This window comes from Canis lupus, chromosome 2 (genome assembly GCF_048164855.1).
Source record: "Canis lupus baileyi chromosome 2, mCanLup2.hap1, whole genome shotgun sequence".
Lineage (NCBI taxonomy): Eukaryota > Metazoa > Chordata > Mammalia > Carnivora > Canidae > Canis > Canis lupus.
In genome coordinates this window covers 81651756-81669954 of record NC_132839.1, presented here as the reverse complement: position 1 = coordinate 81669954, position 18199 = coordinate 81651756, and the positions used below count along the sequence as shown (strand labels likewise).

The 18199-nt window shown below is 33.8% G+C and overlaps 1 protein-coding gene across 13 annotated transcripts in view; it reads left to right on the top strand.

Moving 5' to 3' along the window:
• Positions 1-18199, top strand: part of PCDH7 (protocadherin 7) — a 417583-nt gene that overhangs the window by 256113 nt on the left and 143271 nt on the right. For 2 of the 13 annotated variants that reach the window (XM_072808160.1, XM_072808158.1), the window contains one exon: positions 6014-6040. The exons of the other annotated variants lie outside the window; for them this stretch is intronic. In XM_072808160.1, the coding sequence (XP_072664261.1) occupies positions 6014-6040 (27 nt within the window). The remainder of the gene's footprint in view (positions 1-6013; positions 6041-18199) is intronic. 13 annotated transcript variants of the gene reach the window in all.

Here is an 18199-nt window from a genome sequence, read left to right as displayed (position 1 = left end):
TATGTATTATAATACAGCATCCAAGAATAATAAAGGATTCAGTCTTCACCCTTCTTAACCTTGATCCTTTCTGTGAAGACTTCTGATGCCAATGCCGATCTGATATGGAAAATGCTTTGTGCTCTATGTCACTGAGGTTTTCTTTTTTTTAAATGTTAACTCTCATTCATTTTATACCCAGCATAGAGATAGTCAGAATTCATATCTTTTGCACTTTAGAGTAGCATTCACCTTTGTGGGCCAGGCTCTGTTCTCTTTCTATTGCTGGTGCACAAACAGAGAAATGCAGGGGCATCAGAGCAAAGGGGAGTGTGCGGAGGAAAAATTGGAGAGGCAGGTCGAGTCATTCTCCCTTTCATGAACACCTCTCCTTAGAAATATTCACAAGCTTTTCCAGCAAGCTCCTCCACCTCCAACTTCTCTCCCCATTTCTGCTCATATCTCTCCTTCATGTGACATTTCCTGGTGGGTCCACGAACACTCTGGTGTTTTCTGTTAGGAGGGTGTTTGGTACTTTCTCATCCAGCTGAGGCAGAACCCTGGTCCCATTCAGGCCTGACCCTGAGGTTTGATTTGATCTTCCTGTGGAAGCTCTCATTACTACTCAGACTTCTAATTCCGGAATTGCTTTTCAAATGTTCTCCTCTTCAAATTAATTAGCAAAATGGCTCCTCGTCTTTTGCCTAATGCGTAAGACATGGTCTACGTAATGTGTAAGATGCCATGGAGGGTGTCAGCATTTCTGGGTTGTTGTTTTTTTCCAGCAACTTTACTGACCTCACTCACATTTAACAGTAACTTCCCCTCACCTGCTCTTCCCCTACTGTCATCTCTTCTCCAATCTTTCACAATTCCAGGATTGGACAAACACTTGAGTCTAGTTCTGATAAGCACCTAGAACATTCCTGCCTCTACACTTAATCCAGACATCTTTTGCCTCTTGCTAGGATCAGGAAGGTAGCTGCAGGTGCCCCTTTTGTAGCTTTACTTTCATTTCTGACTACTTCTACCCAAGAAGTCAAGTTGGACTTACACTGGCCAGGTAACTTAGAAAAAAAAGATTACAACAGTTCTTATAGACACACTGATATCTGTATGGATGCATGTATATTTTCATCTCTCTCTTCATCTGTCTAGTCTATAATTTAGTTTTATTTTCGATGGAAAGGAAAAAAAGTAACAGTTTTATTTTAAACTATGATTTCTATGAACCTAGATATGTTTGGTATTCACTGGACAAAGATGAAAACTAATCTCCAAATATTTAAGGGCCAGTGATAATTCTAAAGTCAGTACATGGGCTACCATCAAACCTTCAAATCAACTATACTGTTTGTCTCCTAAAGAGGTAATTTAACTTATGGAATGTCAAAAACTGTCCATTGTCACTGAGTGTCGTCAAAACTCCTCACTGATTTTACATTTTCCAAAATAAAAGGAAAGCAAACTTACCAGGATGAAACTTTTAGACAAATTGCATAACAGGAAACATTTTCTATTTAGAAAAATATTGTCATTGTACATTTGGATGATCATTGATAGTTTTATTTCTCATCAGTTTCTTTTTTTTTATTGCAAGCAATGTAGGTGAGATTTCTTAACCACTAAACTGTTAACATATTTTTATTTCTAAATGTATATATCTGACCTAGTCCAATCAAGTGGCCATAATCAGTATGCATTTCTTGTAGAATGGAAACATAAGTGACATTTTGAAATATTTTAATTGCATGTTCAGAAGTGCTAGTGGATATGCCAAAGTGAGAATAAGATCTTGAAACTAATTAATGTGGCTTCATTTATCAAGAGCACTAGAGCTGTTATAAATACTAATAATAGCATTGTAACAGTATATTTCCATTTGTCTGTTGATATTCAGTGCTGTCATGGTGCCCCACACCACTGAGTTGAAGAAAGTCTTTGCGTGGATTTAACAAAAAGCATTCCACTTGCTCTGTAATAAATTCATGAGACTGCCTATACAAAGGCTTCTTACGGTAGCAAGTAATGATCTTGCACTAGTATCTATGGTGCTGAGATTGTTGGACTTGAAGAAAATAATTATGTTCATTGTTTACAGAGCTCGAGGACTAAGGGAATCAGTAAAACACACCTTAAGTTCAAATACATTAATTGATAATAGTATATAAAATACACAAAATAACTGCTTGACTCTGAGGGAGGTAGAGATGAGCTGAGGGGAAGGGATCAATATGCAGAGGTTAGTTTTAATGTAGAGTCTGGTGTTGTAACTAGAGACTACACTGAAACAGAAAAGTCTCTGAAGTGGATAAAGGTTGGCCTTCATTTCTCGCCTATAAACATCTAGGAATCTTTGCCATTGGAGTGTTTTCCTACCCCTGCTGTTGTAACAACACGTACTGGATTAAGAACTCTAGATTTGGTCTTGAATCTTCTATTTCTTGGAAATGCATTGTACCATAGTTCCTACCACAGAATAGACCATCACCCATTCCCAGTTGATTTTCCTTCAGCTTACTGATTCTCATATCAAAATAAGCATAATTCCCTATTCTTGGAATTAGTAAAACTGTGATTGATTCCTGGCTCTGCTGTAGGATGTGTGGCCCTGAGCAAAGCATTAACTATTATGGCTTTCATTTCCTTTGCAAAAGGAAAGTTTGAGCTATCTAATCTTAAATAGTCCATTACCTTGTCATCTAATTTTTATTTCTTCTAGTCTATTTAGTTTTTTAAATAACTAATGAATGTACTACCATTTTTCTATCCTGTGATAAACTACAATGGTTTTCAATGCAAAACTTCATCATCCAAGAATGTACTAATTATTGTAACCTTTTAAACCAAAGCTTAGTCTTATGTGAGAATCAGCTTGAAAAACTTCATAATTTCTTCTTGGAATAGTCAAGAGATTTGAGATGGGTATTTTTAATCTTTCTAAAAACAAGGAAAATTTAATTCATATATTGAGTTCTTTAAAAGCTGAAATTTCCCTTCTATTATTAATAATTTCTATTGAGTTGTAGACATCTAAGTTTCAGTTTTGTTTGGCCTGCAGTGGATTTTTCCTTGTCTTCTAAGTGACAGCTACTGATTACATTAATATGCATATCTCCGTCCTGTCTTCCCAAAAGGTCAATTTTGGTCTTTTTTAAACAATTGTCTTCATATTCCTGAGAATAGAATTATTATTATCTCCCACAAAAAGGGCTGGTAGCCATGAGGGTCTTAGGTAAAGCATACAAACAAATATCACTGTTATATTAAAATCAAATCAAAAGCTGTGAGAAATGTATAGACAATCCTTACTTGCCTCCTGCTAAAAAACAAACAAATAAATAATTTTATATCATTATGAAGAAATGGTTGAGCAATGACAAAGGTGATCCTTGAACAATTCAATTTTTATTATCTAAAATTTAAAATTATTCTAATATAGTCAGAATGCATTTGAGAATATCTTTGTTTTTGGGCTTAAAATTCCATAATACGTTGTGATATTTCACACCTACATGGAAATTAGTCTCATAGGTTGTAGATTAGAGAGATTGACTCCTTCAGTCCATTCCTTTCTGATTTTGTCATGGAGAAAACTAATTAATATTGTTCTACCAAACCCCCATATATTCCCCTTTTCCAACTCACTGGGAAAAGCAAGCAAACAAACAAAAAACAATAGCAATAGTAACAAAACTTAATCAAAGGATAAAATTATTTCATTAATAAGTGAAAGTAATACTCATTATTTTGCCCTCTTATCCATCTGAATATTATTTAATAACTTACAGAGCACTTGAAAACTGGAAGTTAGAAGAAGGTGATAAACTGTATCTATTTTGTCCCAAGTTTCCACTTGAAAATCCTTTCTTTTTCTTGTTTACTTATTTCTGATATTTCTTTTCTGTAAGAACACCTGGCTAGTACCTCAAATGTTTCCAATTATAGATGTCAAATTAGCTCCATGAACCTCATTTAGTAGCTATAAAATGTTATGGATACTATTTATAGTATCTCTGGGAAATTTTGTCATTAGCATTTCTCAAATTATATGTTACATAGTTTAAAACCATGAGAATGGCTCATAAAATAGCATTTTCTTTCTTTTCCAAATACACACATAATATTAAAAAATAAAATATATCTGAATACATTTAGTTATTTTATTTTTAGATATATCTCAAAGTAGTACCATAGGAATATGTTTTAGTTTAAATATTAGAATATGAAACAACAAAGTAAAATATCAGTGCACAGTTATTTACTAATGACCTAGAAAATACTTCTCATACATATTAGGGTAATTTAGGAGTGTATGCCAGGGAAGAAAGAGCATAATGCCCCCTAGATACATTAGGGAATATTTAATTTCTCGGGAAGGCATTATATTACAAGTGATGGTCATTCACTAAATCACTGTCAAGATGAGACTGAGCTAAAAGAAAGCATGAATGTGAATTATTTTAAAGGACAGATTTGCAGCTTTGAAAACATGTTATTCCTTAGAAAGCACATAGACATGAACTGCACAAAAATATCCATTCATAAAAATTTTGTGTTTCTCCCAATTTGGCCATATGAATTACCACACAAGTAAGGAATATGAAAACCTTAGTCATTGTGACAAGCAGATGGAAATTTCATGAAAATCTCTGTGATAAAAGGAGGAATCCTTTTTTTGGAAATCACATTAATTTGGCATGTTTCTCCCCACAAGGATTTCAAAGCCATTATATGTCCCCACATGGTGAAATATTGAGAATAATTAGGCTCAAAATACTATGCGCTAGATAGAAAATAGATAGATAGATATAGAATTATCACCTACATACTCTGAGTTATCACCTACATACTCTCGGTTATAAATAGCTGTAAACACTATAGTCTGAATTAAATTTAAACAATTCTCAGAATATGAGAAACCCAACATTTTCCATATGCACTGTCATATTCCATTCTTTTTCTGATATTCATTTTTCATTAGCATTTAGTACATAGGCCTTGAGATTTTTTTGAAAATATAAATATATTTAATTTTGATATTTGTGAACTATTTATCATTTAATTTACCATCAAGGCCTACTTAATTTTGTTTAAGACCCTAAATTAACTTAAATCCCACCTCTTTTACTTTTTGATATGCAAATATTTTTACTTTGATGTTGTAGCAATACAAATTGAAGTTTGCAACATGAATCTCTAATTCTAATTTGATTACTTCTGTATTAGTGTTGAGTGCTACAAAAATAGCAAGATATTGTTTAAAAAATGAAACTGGGAATGGAAGAACTCTTTCTCTGCAGGCCCTCTGCAATGATGGTAGTATTAATGCATGTACATTAATGCTTGATGATTCTCATAGAGCAATGAATGCAATTTTGAAGGCAAGTAATTTAGGATTTTTAGAAAACTTGACAACTTGATTTTTTCTTTAAATATGATTTCATCAAAAAGTCCTCATTTACTTTTTAATAACTCAGAGTTTGCATCTATTTAAAATATTTATTGCAGATGATTTAGATCATGATTTATTTTTAGCAGTAAAGATGTTTATCTAATATAGTGGAGACAATGTGCCTGAAATGTGCATTCAATACTTTTTGGATGGCAGTGAATCAGGCTTTCTTTAAAAAGAATTATTTTAGAGAAAATGAACTAGGATTGATTGATTGATTGATCTATTTATCTATTTAATAAAGTTGAGGAGATTTCTAATGACTTGTAACAAAAAGGATAATATAAATATTTGGTTGCAATGCAAGCTAAATATATACCAGGATACCTAAAAACTGTTGAAAAACAATTTTCTCCCTCTTTTAAAAATAGTACTTGAAAACGGTGTCTCACTAAGTTGGAAAAAAATAGATAATATATTTTTCTGTAAGATATGCCAATGCTAGAGCTGCAGTAATATCTGCCACCTGTAGTGTGCCTGCAGCGTGCATGTTGCTTGTCTGTATATCGATGTCTGTGTAGTGTCTGTCTGTAATTTGCATTATGCCTGAAAGTCTCTATGCTCATTAACCTTTTCCAGGTGCCGCACCATTCCAAGGAACTTCAGGTACTAAAAGAATGGGCAGTACTTATACAGGCAATGCACAGCACATATGTCAGTTTCAACCTCTCCTCATGCCTACCCCCTGGCAATGTTTTGGAGGCCACTCAATCAATGAGTTAGACATTTGTGACCAAGGAAATAGAGGACTATTTAATAATTGAATGAGGCAAACGTTGTATATTTCCAATACACTACCAATCAACTTGCCAATATAAAAACAAAAAAGATTTAATATAAAAAGAGAGATTGAGAGATAATGGATCAATCATTACTTCTTAATCATCACAAATTTTTCTTCAAGATATGACTAGAGAAATATTTTAGAATGCATACACATGCTATGTGATTTTTTTTAAGTTTCTCAATAGTGTATGTAGTATATGAACATACAATGCAGGTATTATAATGTTGATGGATAGAGATTAATAGGCTAACAGATCATAAACAAAGTTAATTATATAAAGGATTAAATATTGAATGTTGTTTGGTTCTTTCTGTTTATAATTATAATAGAATTTTCATGAAATGTAGTCAATTAAAAAATATCAAGCATTAGGCATTATTCCGCACTTATGGAAGTTCACAACTTGTGTATGAGGGAGGAAAAATGTATACAATGATAACCTCAAAGTAGTAGGGCAATTTTTATACACACACACACACACACACAAACATACTGTAGAAATGTTTTTAACATAAAACCCTTAATAGCAGATAATTTCTTCCAGCGTGCTGTGGTTTTGACATAATATTCGTAACTTCCATGTGAAGAAAGAAAGAAAAAGAAAGAAGAAAGAAAGAAAGAAAGAAAGAAAGAAAGAAAGAAAGAAAGAAAGAAAGAAAGAATTCTCACACATTCTAACCCACACCTCCAAATAGCCAATTTTCTTTTTCTTTTGAAATAGACACAAAATATTTTTTTGAAATTTATTTTACAAATTTTTAATATACTATACAATGTTTTTTAAAGAATTTAAGTCAAACATCTTGCACAAAAGCCTTATTAGGTAGATATTAAATAGACTTAAGCAAACCACTTGCAAACTCCAAAGGCCTTATTAGAGTTGATGAATGTTATTGTGATTATCAAAATCATTAATGCTATTTAAAATAATGATGCCACTGATACCAGTCTTTATCACTGAAACCACTTTCAACTCCTAAAAATGGGACAAAGCATAACATGAGCCTACTCCTGCTTAATGGGTTCACAATCTAAATTACCATCTTGCTCAACCTCCCATTTTAAAAATGCAAACTCCTTTATAACTCATTTATAGAAATTGTGAAGTATAATAATCCCATCCTCTTGTTTTCATAATGGGTATAAAATAATTATCTAAAATTCTTTACATGTATAATAAAAATTGGGATTGAGTAGAATAAGGAAAGAAGCCATCCTATTTACCTCACTTTACAAACAGATTTTATAGATGTAAATTCTCATTGCTTTGTTCATCTCTGCATCTTGTTCTTACCTCACAGTATTTCTTTCAGTTCAGATGTCATGCTTTTCAAAAAGCTGTCTGTTTTGAAACTTTTCCTCTTCCCATGTAATCTGGAAGCACTCAAGTCACCAATGAAATATGTGTTCTCAATGATGTCTCCTGAAATATGCCATTGGCTGATGTTAAAAGAGCCCCAGTCCTCACCCTTAAGTTTTAATGTCAGTTCCTATTTTGCCAGCCTTTATCTTCATTTGAACAGACAACTTGTCGACTGGATCCTGTTAAAGATAATGTGAAAATGACAAACAGTTTATCTTCTTCCAAAGGGCGTAGCTGTGAGAGGGGGTAGGAGGACAGAGACTGTGCATGGGGGAGAGACATAGGGTAGAGCATCCTTGATAAAAGCATTACTTTCTTAGTTCTTTGCTCCAATTGGATCAGCACTTGTATGACTGAAGAACTAATGTTTAAAAGTTTTATTCTGGGGATCCCTGGATGGCTCAGCAGTTTAGTACCTGCCTTTGGCCCAGGGTGTGGTCCTGGAGTCCCAGGATCAAGTCCCACATCGGGCTCCTGCATGGAGCCTGCCTGTGTCTCTGCCTCTCTCTGTGTGTGTCTCATGAATAAATAAATTAAATATTAAAAAAAATAAAAATAAATAAAAGTTTTATTCTATCTTACTTTAAATTTAAATAGCCACATTTGGCCGGCGGATTCTATATTCGTATGGATTTAGACACATTCTTATCTTACTTTAAAAGGGAAATATTAAATGTTTCAAATTTAGTGAATTTGAAATCAACCCCAAAGAATAAAACTGGTCATCATTCTTTTGGAGATTCAGTGTTCCTTCTGTTGATTCCAGATGACTTATATTGGTTTCTGCATTTTTAATCTCCTCCTTCAGTGAACGTAATTAAAATACATCTTTCAAATTAGGATTTTATACATGTAGAAGTGTATAATTATATGTATCTACAACTTTTCTCTCTTAGTGGAATTTTGATAAAAAATTTATAAGGGTTTTTTTTTTTTTTGATATTAGCCATGAAACTGTCCTTAACATTTCTCTGGTATGAGGATTAAGACCATGGCTTTGGAGTCAAACAGACATGGGACCAAGTTCCAGTTCTCTGACCAGTTGAGTGACTTTGGGTGAATAAGCTTTTTAATTCCTCCATTTCTTTATCACTAGAGATAATAATGCTTTATACGTTGTAGAATTGTGGTGGAGATTAAATGAGCCAGTAATAGAAAGCATGGAGTGTGGTGTTTATTTAGTAAATGTCAGCATGTCAGCTGGTCTCATTCTGAATGCTATATAAAGGGTCATGAGTACAACATGTCCTCAAAAGGAAAATTTTTTTAGGTGGCTAAAAATTCCTAACCCAGCTAAAATCAGTGCCAGTAGGTTTTAGCATTTCCTTCTCCACAGCCTACACAAAGATACAGGGTGATCTTAAAGGCTGCTTCAGTATAACAATCTTGTACAGTTTGGGGAAAATGATACTATTTTCAAGTATTTAAAGAATTGTCCCAAAGAAGGAGAAATGAATTTAATACAATGATGCTTCCTCTTGGGCTTCTAGTTTTCACTTTTAGTAGTAAAATTGTTGAGCAATGTACCCCGTTGGCTTTCAGATAGGACCAATTTCTTTATTATAGCCAAACTTAGGGAACAGTCCTTGTGATATGAGAGGGCTTCAAACTGTGATCTTACAAGTCACATCAGCTGAAAGGGAAGGATGTGACCATTTCCAACTGGAACAGAAAAAAGAAAAAATGACTAACCCTAAAACACATATAATATGTATTTCATTCCCACTCCTCTAACTACTGTCATTAATGTCAGTGCCCAATGAGGGCAATTGTCTCACTCTTTTTGAACAAACAATCCCCAGGTGTCCAACAGCGATTCAGAGCTTTCTAAGATGTTCACTTCTGCTCACTTCATCTGTGTGTAAAGATGGAGGAGCTGAGATACAGGCCAGCATATGCTTCTTCTGACCCGAGTTTCCACATTTACCATGGATAGAAACTACTTGACATTTTTTTAAGTAAATCTAAGAAATAAGGTGTTCATATACTTCGAAATCAGGTTGTGATGTTTTGCCTTTCCAAAGTTAGTCATGGTGCTCAGTGTCCAATGAATCCATAATCTAGACTGAATTAAAATATATAGAGAAAAGGAACCATCAAAATAGCGAAATACTATGGAGACTGATAATGATGATGAATGACCTCATTCATAAAGTGTAATACTTTCTTAATTGTAGGGTAAACCTGTTCCTAACACGTGTATTAGACAATTGTCAAAAAACAGCATGTCCGTATCTGGGGATCAGATACACGCTTAGATATTATTACAGCTTTACAAGAAAAGCAAATTAAAGCCAGGTCCAAGAAAACTAAACCAAACCAGAACAAAAACCCATGTAGGAGTTTAATATATTTTTACAGAAGAGAAAATATTTTAAGAGTTTTGAAGAGCACCTTCAATTTAAGGGTTTTGTCAAATAGTGATGATGTTTAGAAAAAAAAAAACGTCTAAGGTTGGAAGATTTAGTTCATTGCAAATTAAATAGAAGATTAGGATAAACTTGAAATAAAAAAACAGCTGTACTGCCCAACAAATGTTTAGAAGAGGGTGTGTCTGTGTGGGTGTATGTTCACAGCTTATAACATCACCCCAAATTTTTAAATACGGAAACTAGAAAAGGTAAAAAAAAAATGCTAGGTTGCTAGTTATTTGGATAGCATGTATACATAGGCAGTGAAAAAGATTGCATTACCTGGCTGATATTTTCAAATATTAGTAGAATTATTTAAAATGCTGGTAGAGAGACGCCTGAGTAGCTCAGGGGTTGAGCGACTACCTTCAGTTCAGGGCGTGATCCTGGGGTCCGGGAGTCCCACATCCGGTTCCCTGGGAGGAGTCTGCTTCTCCCTCTGCCTATGTCTCTGCCTCTCTCTCTGTGTCTCTCATGAATAAATAAATAAAATCTTAAAAAATAAAATAAAATAAAATAAAATAAAATAAAATAAAATAAAATAAAATAAAATAAGATGCTGGTAGAAGTATCAGCACTATTTAGAAAAACAAGCAAAATGGGGAAAATCCTCATACCTGCTTCCATTGATATAAAATTCTTCAGAAGGATTATCAATTCTCATAATCTATAATTACTATTTTTTTTTGTAAAATGTCTAAAGTCTCACTAAGAATAAACTATGCATTTTGTCTTTATGTAAATTATCCCACATTATAAGATTCAGAATCTGTGGAATTAGCAGCCATGGGAGAGGATGAAGTATCTTTGTTTTCACCTGGAGTACTCTGAATACCTTCGTCTCTCTGAATAGACACCATGACCCATGACAGCTCTGTGGCAGCAAGGCTGTGATATGAATAAGCGGCCATTCAGAAGTAGATATAAAGAAGCAAGTTCATCTCATTTTAGTTTATTTTGTGCCACAAAAAATGTGATTTCTAGGTTTTAAGAGTGAAACTAGAGTAGGTAAACAGAAATTCGAATTGGAAAAGATAAGTGATAAAAAAACAAATTTGAATGAAACTCAAAGATCTGCTTTCCAGCATGCTCACCTAAATGCATACCATAAATTCCTACTTAGTTATTTGAAAATAATTCATAGCTTGAGATGGTCCTGTTAGCATTTTGTCAATGTTTGGACAAAAGTCAAAGTGCATGCACTTTGAAACATATAAAAAGTCACTATCTTTTATTAATAACAGATACATTATTAAAATTGTAGTTTTAATTATATTGATATATTCAAAACCATCACCAAAATTGGCTTCAGAAAGCTAAAACATCTCTCTCTATAGATCTGTGCTGTCCAATACAGCAGCAATTAGCCAATTTTGACAACTGAGCAATTGATAATGTGGCCAGTTCAAATTCAGATGTGATATGAATATAACACACATTTCAGATTCAAAACACCTAGTAGAAATAAAAAGAACGTAAAATATCTCATTAATAATCCAATCATGATTACATATTGATATAATAATATTTTGGATATATTGGGTTGAATAAAACACATTAGTATTAATCTTACTTATTTCCCCTTATTATTTTTTTTTTAATTTGCTACAAGAAAATTTTAAATTATGTTTGTGGCTTTTATGGGTGATCTGCGTTGGTCAACATCAATTCAGTGTTTATCCTTAATCACAAACAAATGAGTAAACAATGAGGCAAGTGTACATATGCGTATGTTCAATTTAGTATTGCTGCTTTAACAGATTTTACTACAAACTTAATGTCTTAAAACAAAACAAATGTATTATCTTACAGTCCTGGAGTTCAGAAGCCCAAAATGGATCTCACTGGGCTAAAATCAAAGTATCAGCAAAGTTGTATGCCTTTTGGAAACCCTAAGGTAGAAGCCTTTTTCTTGCCTTTTCCAGCTGCTAGTGGCCACTCCCCACATTCTTCCGCCAGTGGCCCCTTCCTCCATCTTCAAAGCAATGTTGCCAAATACTTCTAAGGCTGTCATCCTTTAATTCTTTCTCTGCATTTTTCTTCCACTTTAAAAGACATTATTATTATTACTTTGGGTTCATCTGGATAATCCAGGATAATCTCCCCATCTTAAAGTCAAGTGATCTGCTATTTTAATCCTCCTCTTGCCATTAACCTGAAGTACTCACAGATTCCTAGAATTAGACCTGGTTAGTCTGCCTACCACAATGTGTATGTATACATCTATTTGTATTTAAAGAAATATATAAATATGCAAAAATCTATTTACCCTCCTGTTTATCTTTGTCTTCTCCATTTCACATACACATGCCTGTGTGTACACACGCACAAATCAATGTATTTCCTTAGATTCCCCCCCCCTTTGTTTTCCTCTTAGTACTACATTTTCCTATCACTTAAGTCTCCTAAAAACTTCATATAGTTGTCACCTCACCCAAACAGTCTTAGCCAAAAGCCAGTGTACAATGACATAGGAAAACTGAGCTGTTCATTTTAATTTGCTGGTTATAATTAGGGAACATCTCCTCAGAATTTGGAATCATTTGCTATGTTCCTAACTAACACAGCAGCCATACAAGAAAGAAAGGCATTCAGTTCCTGTCCATTTTTTTTTCCCCCCGGCATGGATAGAAAGACGATAACTTTCATGAAAAAGAAAAGGCTCTGAAACAAAACCAAATAAAGGAAAGAGGAAAGGCGATTCTCTGCCTCTCCAAGAGACTTCGTTAGCTTAACACACCTGCTCAGACCTTTTGAGATGATCTTGGGCCATGCCACTGTTAGTTGAAGAGTAGCTCCAGAAACTAAAAACATAGCAGAGGTTTGGTAACACCTTTTCACCTTGTCAGATACCAGAAAGATTCTGCCTTAGTTGTAAATATAATTGATTAGACATTGTTCTCACCATTGCTTTTGTAATATCGGGAAGTAACACAGCTCGATTTTAAGATAAGAGATGAGCGTAGTGGTTAGGAGTTAGAATTTGGCTGTTTGTGTATTTACATGAAACAACTCAAAGACTTTTCCAAAGGTAATGATTTGGAGTTTTAAATCAAACCCATCTTTTAAGATACACTGTGAATTGAAATACGTAAATTGTTTTCCTCTTTTCGATGATGAAAATGGTTTAACTGGACTTAGAAAACCTTGATTTACACTATATATTGGACAAAGGTAAAATGGCTGCTAATTGCCACAGACATATAACAATAAAACTAGTGAACTTTACATGATATAAACACATGCTGGGCATTTTCTTTCTTCCTTTTTTTTTTTTTTTTCTTCAAGCCAGATCAATTGAAAGAACAGTTTTTCAGAAACCTTATTTTTGAAAGCTTTATATTATTTCCATGCAGGTAACTTTTATTGGAAAATGTACCAGCTAAAGATAGATATAATAAAATTAAATGATCGAGGAAGACAAAATAAATTTATTTTACAGTTTTCTGTAACTTATACCATTCTTTTTATCTTTTTATAAATATTATTTAAATTATAAAAGTAATATTAGTAATAAGTTGTGGTATGGAAGGAAATTATTTTTGCTATAAATTTAGTCCATAATAATTTCAAGCCCTGGTTGGATGAAGCTTTCATTAGGTTAAAAATGCATTTAGTATAGGAGATGTGTTTTGATAGACTGAGAGTTCAGACTTTGCCTATATTGTGTAAAGTATAAATGTGGATGGCAGTAAATTTGACACATTCATATATCAGGTAAAAATCTTAAAACTGAGGGTGTAGACAGGCCAAATCTTGAAGCACTGATCAAGACAAAAATCTGTATATATTAAAAGACAGTGACTTAAATTACACAAAAATAACTGTCTATTGATTTAGATATTTGCGCCTCAGAGACACATGCCTACACAAGTTGTTTTTTCTAAAATCATGCAGATAATGTTGAACTCTTTCCTCAGTACAGTTCTGCATTAACATAGAGTGTTGGAGGTGATAATGTATGCTGAATGATATATTTGTAATCAAGACATTTTTAAAGAACACTTAATAAAGGAAAGTCAGCAGGCCAAACAAATGATCTGTTGATCTGTTTTTTCTCCTAACTTTTATTGGGCAATGGGAGACAGAAGTAATCATAAAGTACCCAAAGAAATTTATTTATTTATTTATTTATTTTAGTGGAAGATGAGGTACATAAAAAAAAAAAATCCTTAAAGGGACCAAAGTGATCATTAAACACAGTATGATTCAACTGAACTAGTACTAAGCACAGTAGGAAATCAGTGTAGGGCATTATGAACTTTGCCAAGGAAGTCTGGATATAGTCCTCAGAGAATATGAAAGGTAAGTAGGAATGAGACTAAGGTGAGCATTTTACGCAAGGGAAACATCCTAGACAAACAGAAGAGCATGGTAGATGAAAACTATGAAATGAACGCGATCATCTTGCTTTCTGGGCAGTGATGTACCATTGGAGAGATTCAAGAGATGTAAATTAGTTGGCTAAACTTATCAGATTAGTGGGTTTATGTAGTAAAGTTGTACAAGATGGATAGGAGACGGGGATGGGAAAGGTGATGATTGTTTTTTGTGGTTGTCTGGCCAAGACATGATGAGAGTATGATGTGATACTGTGGACAGGAGTGAAAGGGTGCCCTAGAACAATGCATGTTCTCAACATGTGGTTCTCAGACCAGAATAGCCATTACCTGGCAACCTGACAAAAATGCCAAATGCCTGGGGAATCATCCCAGACCTTATTGAATCTAACTTCTGATGTGGGGTCCAGCAACTTATTTTTTAGTCATAAACGGATATGCGAAGAATATGTATATGTTCAATGTATCCATCTTACTAAGTTTGGACAAATGAATATACCTGTGATACCATCACCACAAACAAGGTACTAAACATATCTATTACCTCCAGCAACTTATGTTTTAACAAGTTCCCCAGGGAATCCAAAGCACATTAATATTTGAAAAGAGCTGCCTTAAAGATATATTTCCAGAGTTGAACCCCCAGAATTGAGGAATTGATATGATTTGAGGATAAGGAAGATGGAGGAATGAGCAACAGCTAAAATTTCTCTTATAGGCAACTAGATGGAGAGTGGTATCATTGAATGAGAAATGATATATGAAAAGAAAGTCAAATTAGGCCAAAAATAGTAGTTTTGAAAATACTTAATTTTTAAAGAAGCTGTTATTCTCCCCACAAAATTATGGGTCTCTGGTCAAATGCCAGGAATTGATCTTGATTAGGCCAATTTTTGGTCTTTCACTGGATAGGAAAGTTTGTTATAAATTGTTTATAGTTTTCCTCTCCAAAGAATGGCTGGATAGAGGCTGTAACACCATCAGAATGGTGTAGAGGAAAGAGCCTCGGACCTGGGGTCAGAGGACCTGAACTATGGTTATGACCTAGAACATCTATAACACTAGCTGGATGTGAACGTGAACGCTAGCTATGTTACCTTCAGAAAGACACTAAACTTCTCAGAGCTCTAAGTATGTATGTATGTATTTATTTATTTATTTCATTTTTCCTCCCATCAGAAAAATAAGGAAATATTGCCTGTCTTTCATAATTACTGTGAAAACATAATGTGTGTAAAACCAACTCAGTCACTGGCATAGCAGACATTTAATAAATGGTAGATTCCTTTCTTCTTCCTTGGCAATGACATACCACGTCCTTTGCATCACCCCAAAATTTAGTCAAGAGTTGGTGAATTTCAAAGAAAAGGGTGGAGGAGCGAGATAAATATTTTTTTTAGGATATTCTCAAACATTCACAGGAACTCAACACCAAATAGTTAATCAGAAACGTATTTGAATAGTGCATCCTTAATATAGCCTCACATAGTTATTTTCCTAAAGAAAATTCTTGAGCAATACATCTGAAAATATTTACTAAGGGATTGCAGAAAAAAATGGCTAAGGTTCTTTTGGAGAGACATGAGACCAAAAGATGTATTACATTTCAAATATAAAATAGCAATGCACTGTAATGTTTTGCTATCAGCTACACCAATTAATGCAGATGATGCTAATTAAAAGTAAATTTAGAGAGTGATTAGGTTCTCTCACCATTGTTAGGGAGAATTGATTCTTCTATAGATCTAATATGTTAAAGTAAGAAGTTAATGATATATTGATGCATTTTAAAGCACCTAATTTAGATTATAATTCTGAGGAAAACATTTGTGTTAATACTGAATATTAAATGACAAACGTTTTCTCTTGGAAAAGGAATGGCACCATTTGTGTAACCCTAGAGCAACGCACATGTTGATGTTTCAAATAAATTATTGTGTATGGCTGTATAATCTCAATTTTAGTCTTATAAAACTTATAATACAAGAATTCGATTGCACATGTGCTCATTTATATGGCAGTATACAGCTGTGTGTGGCATAATGATTTTATTGAACAAAATTATGTGCTGTAGAACTTGCTGCAAAAATTTCATGGTTCCATCTGGACTAACTTTGCAATTGAGAAGGCTGAAGTGGGCAAAGATTTTATGGAATTACAGAAGACAGCAGTAGATTTCTGCTGTCAACTTTAACATTTAGAAAATAAAGGCTAGTAGGTATATATATATTCTAGAAGAATGTATTTTTCATCCTGAAAAAGGGTTCTCAATTTGGAACAAAGGTATTCTCTAAGAGGGTCCTCAAATATAGATAGGTATCTGGTTCATATCTAGGTGAATTTGCCTTCACTCACAATGCCCCTAACATCTTCTATCTTAAACACAACCAGTTGATTTTTATATTTTACCAACATAGGCAGTTAAAATATCTAGGATCCTGGAAAACTATTTTCTGAAGACTTCAGCTTGTCTAACATTATATGGGACTTAATTATGTGATTTGTTTTTTGCTGGGAAAGAGGAAAGGCTAAAATAAGTGTACGGTCGATGAGATGGCAATATACAGCCATTCATTGCTTTCTTCTAGTACTTTCCAGCTTACTTTCATTCCCTTCTGTCCTTCCATTCTCTTTACCTTCCACTTTCCATTTTCCCAGAAAAACATGTGACACAAAATAAAGGAAAAAGAAATAGCACAAGGTCCATCTACATAAAATCCAGTAAAATTGAATTTGAAACAAGAAAATGGTGTATTTTTAAAAGATGATTCTTCTTCTACCCAGCAAAATGGTAACGAGATGGAGGTGCTAATGTTGTCTTCAGTCTTGACCAATCTTTATATTGTGATGGTGTATTTTAGGTTTTGTGGAGTCTATGTATACACATATATACACTTTCTTGAATATGATGAAACCAGAAAATATATTAATTAGATGAAGCTAGGACTGTGAGCAGTGGTAGTGTGAACAAAAGCACATTGATGATTAAAACATGTGTCTAATAATTTTGTAAACCCAATATAAGCTACTATTTTCTTTTTTTTTAAGATTTCATTTATTTATTCATGAAAGACACACACACACACAGAGAGGAGAGAGAGAGAGAGAGAGAGAGAGGCAGAGACACAGGCAGAGGGAGAAGCAGGCTCCATGCAGGGAGCCTGACATGGGACTCAATCCCAGGTCTCCAGGATCAGGCCCTGGGCTGAAGGCGGCGCTAAACCACTGAGCCACCAGGGCTGCCCTAAGCTGCTAATTTCAAGGTTTATGGTAAAGACAAATTGGCTAGATATAAAACCACTTATAAAAGAGGCCTGTGGGTAAAAAAAAAAAAAAATATATATATATATATATATATATATCTATCCTTGGGTAAAAAAAAAATCCTACAGCTTGACTCAAATGCTCTCATTAAAAAATATTAAATTAGACAAAGCCAGATAATATATTTTGATTATAAAAACAAAATAATAATATAAATATTGTGTATTTATAAATACAAGCTCTAATATTTTCTTTAGAATATATTTTAAAATTGGTTTCTTTTTTATTTTTTTAAAGATTTTATTTATTTATTCATGAGAGACAGCGAGAGAGGCAGAGGGAGAAGCAGGCTCCACGCAAGGAAGCCCGATGTGGGACTCATCCCGGGACCCCGGGATCACACCCTGAGCCAAAAGCAGATGCTCAACCACTGAGCCACCCAGTTGTCCCTAAAACTGGTTTAAATGTTAGTTTAATTTTCTCATGATAAAACATTAAACACACACTTGTATATACATAATGAGATTAATAAGAGCATTTGTGTATATATGTATATATATATATGTGTGTGTGCGTGCATATATACCCATACACACCACA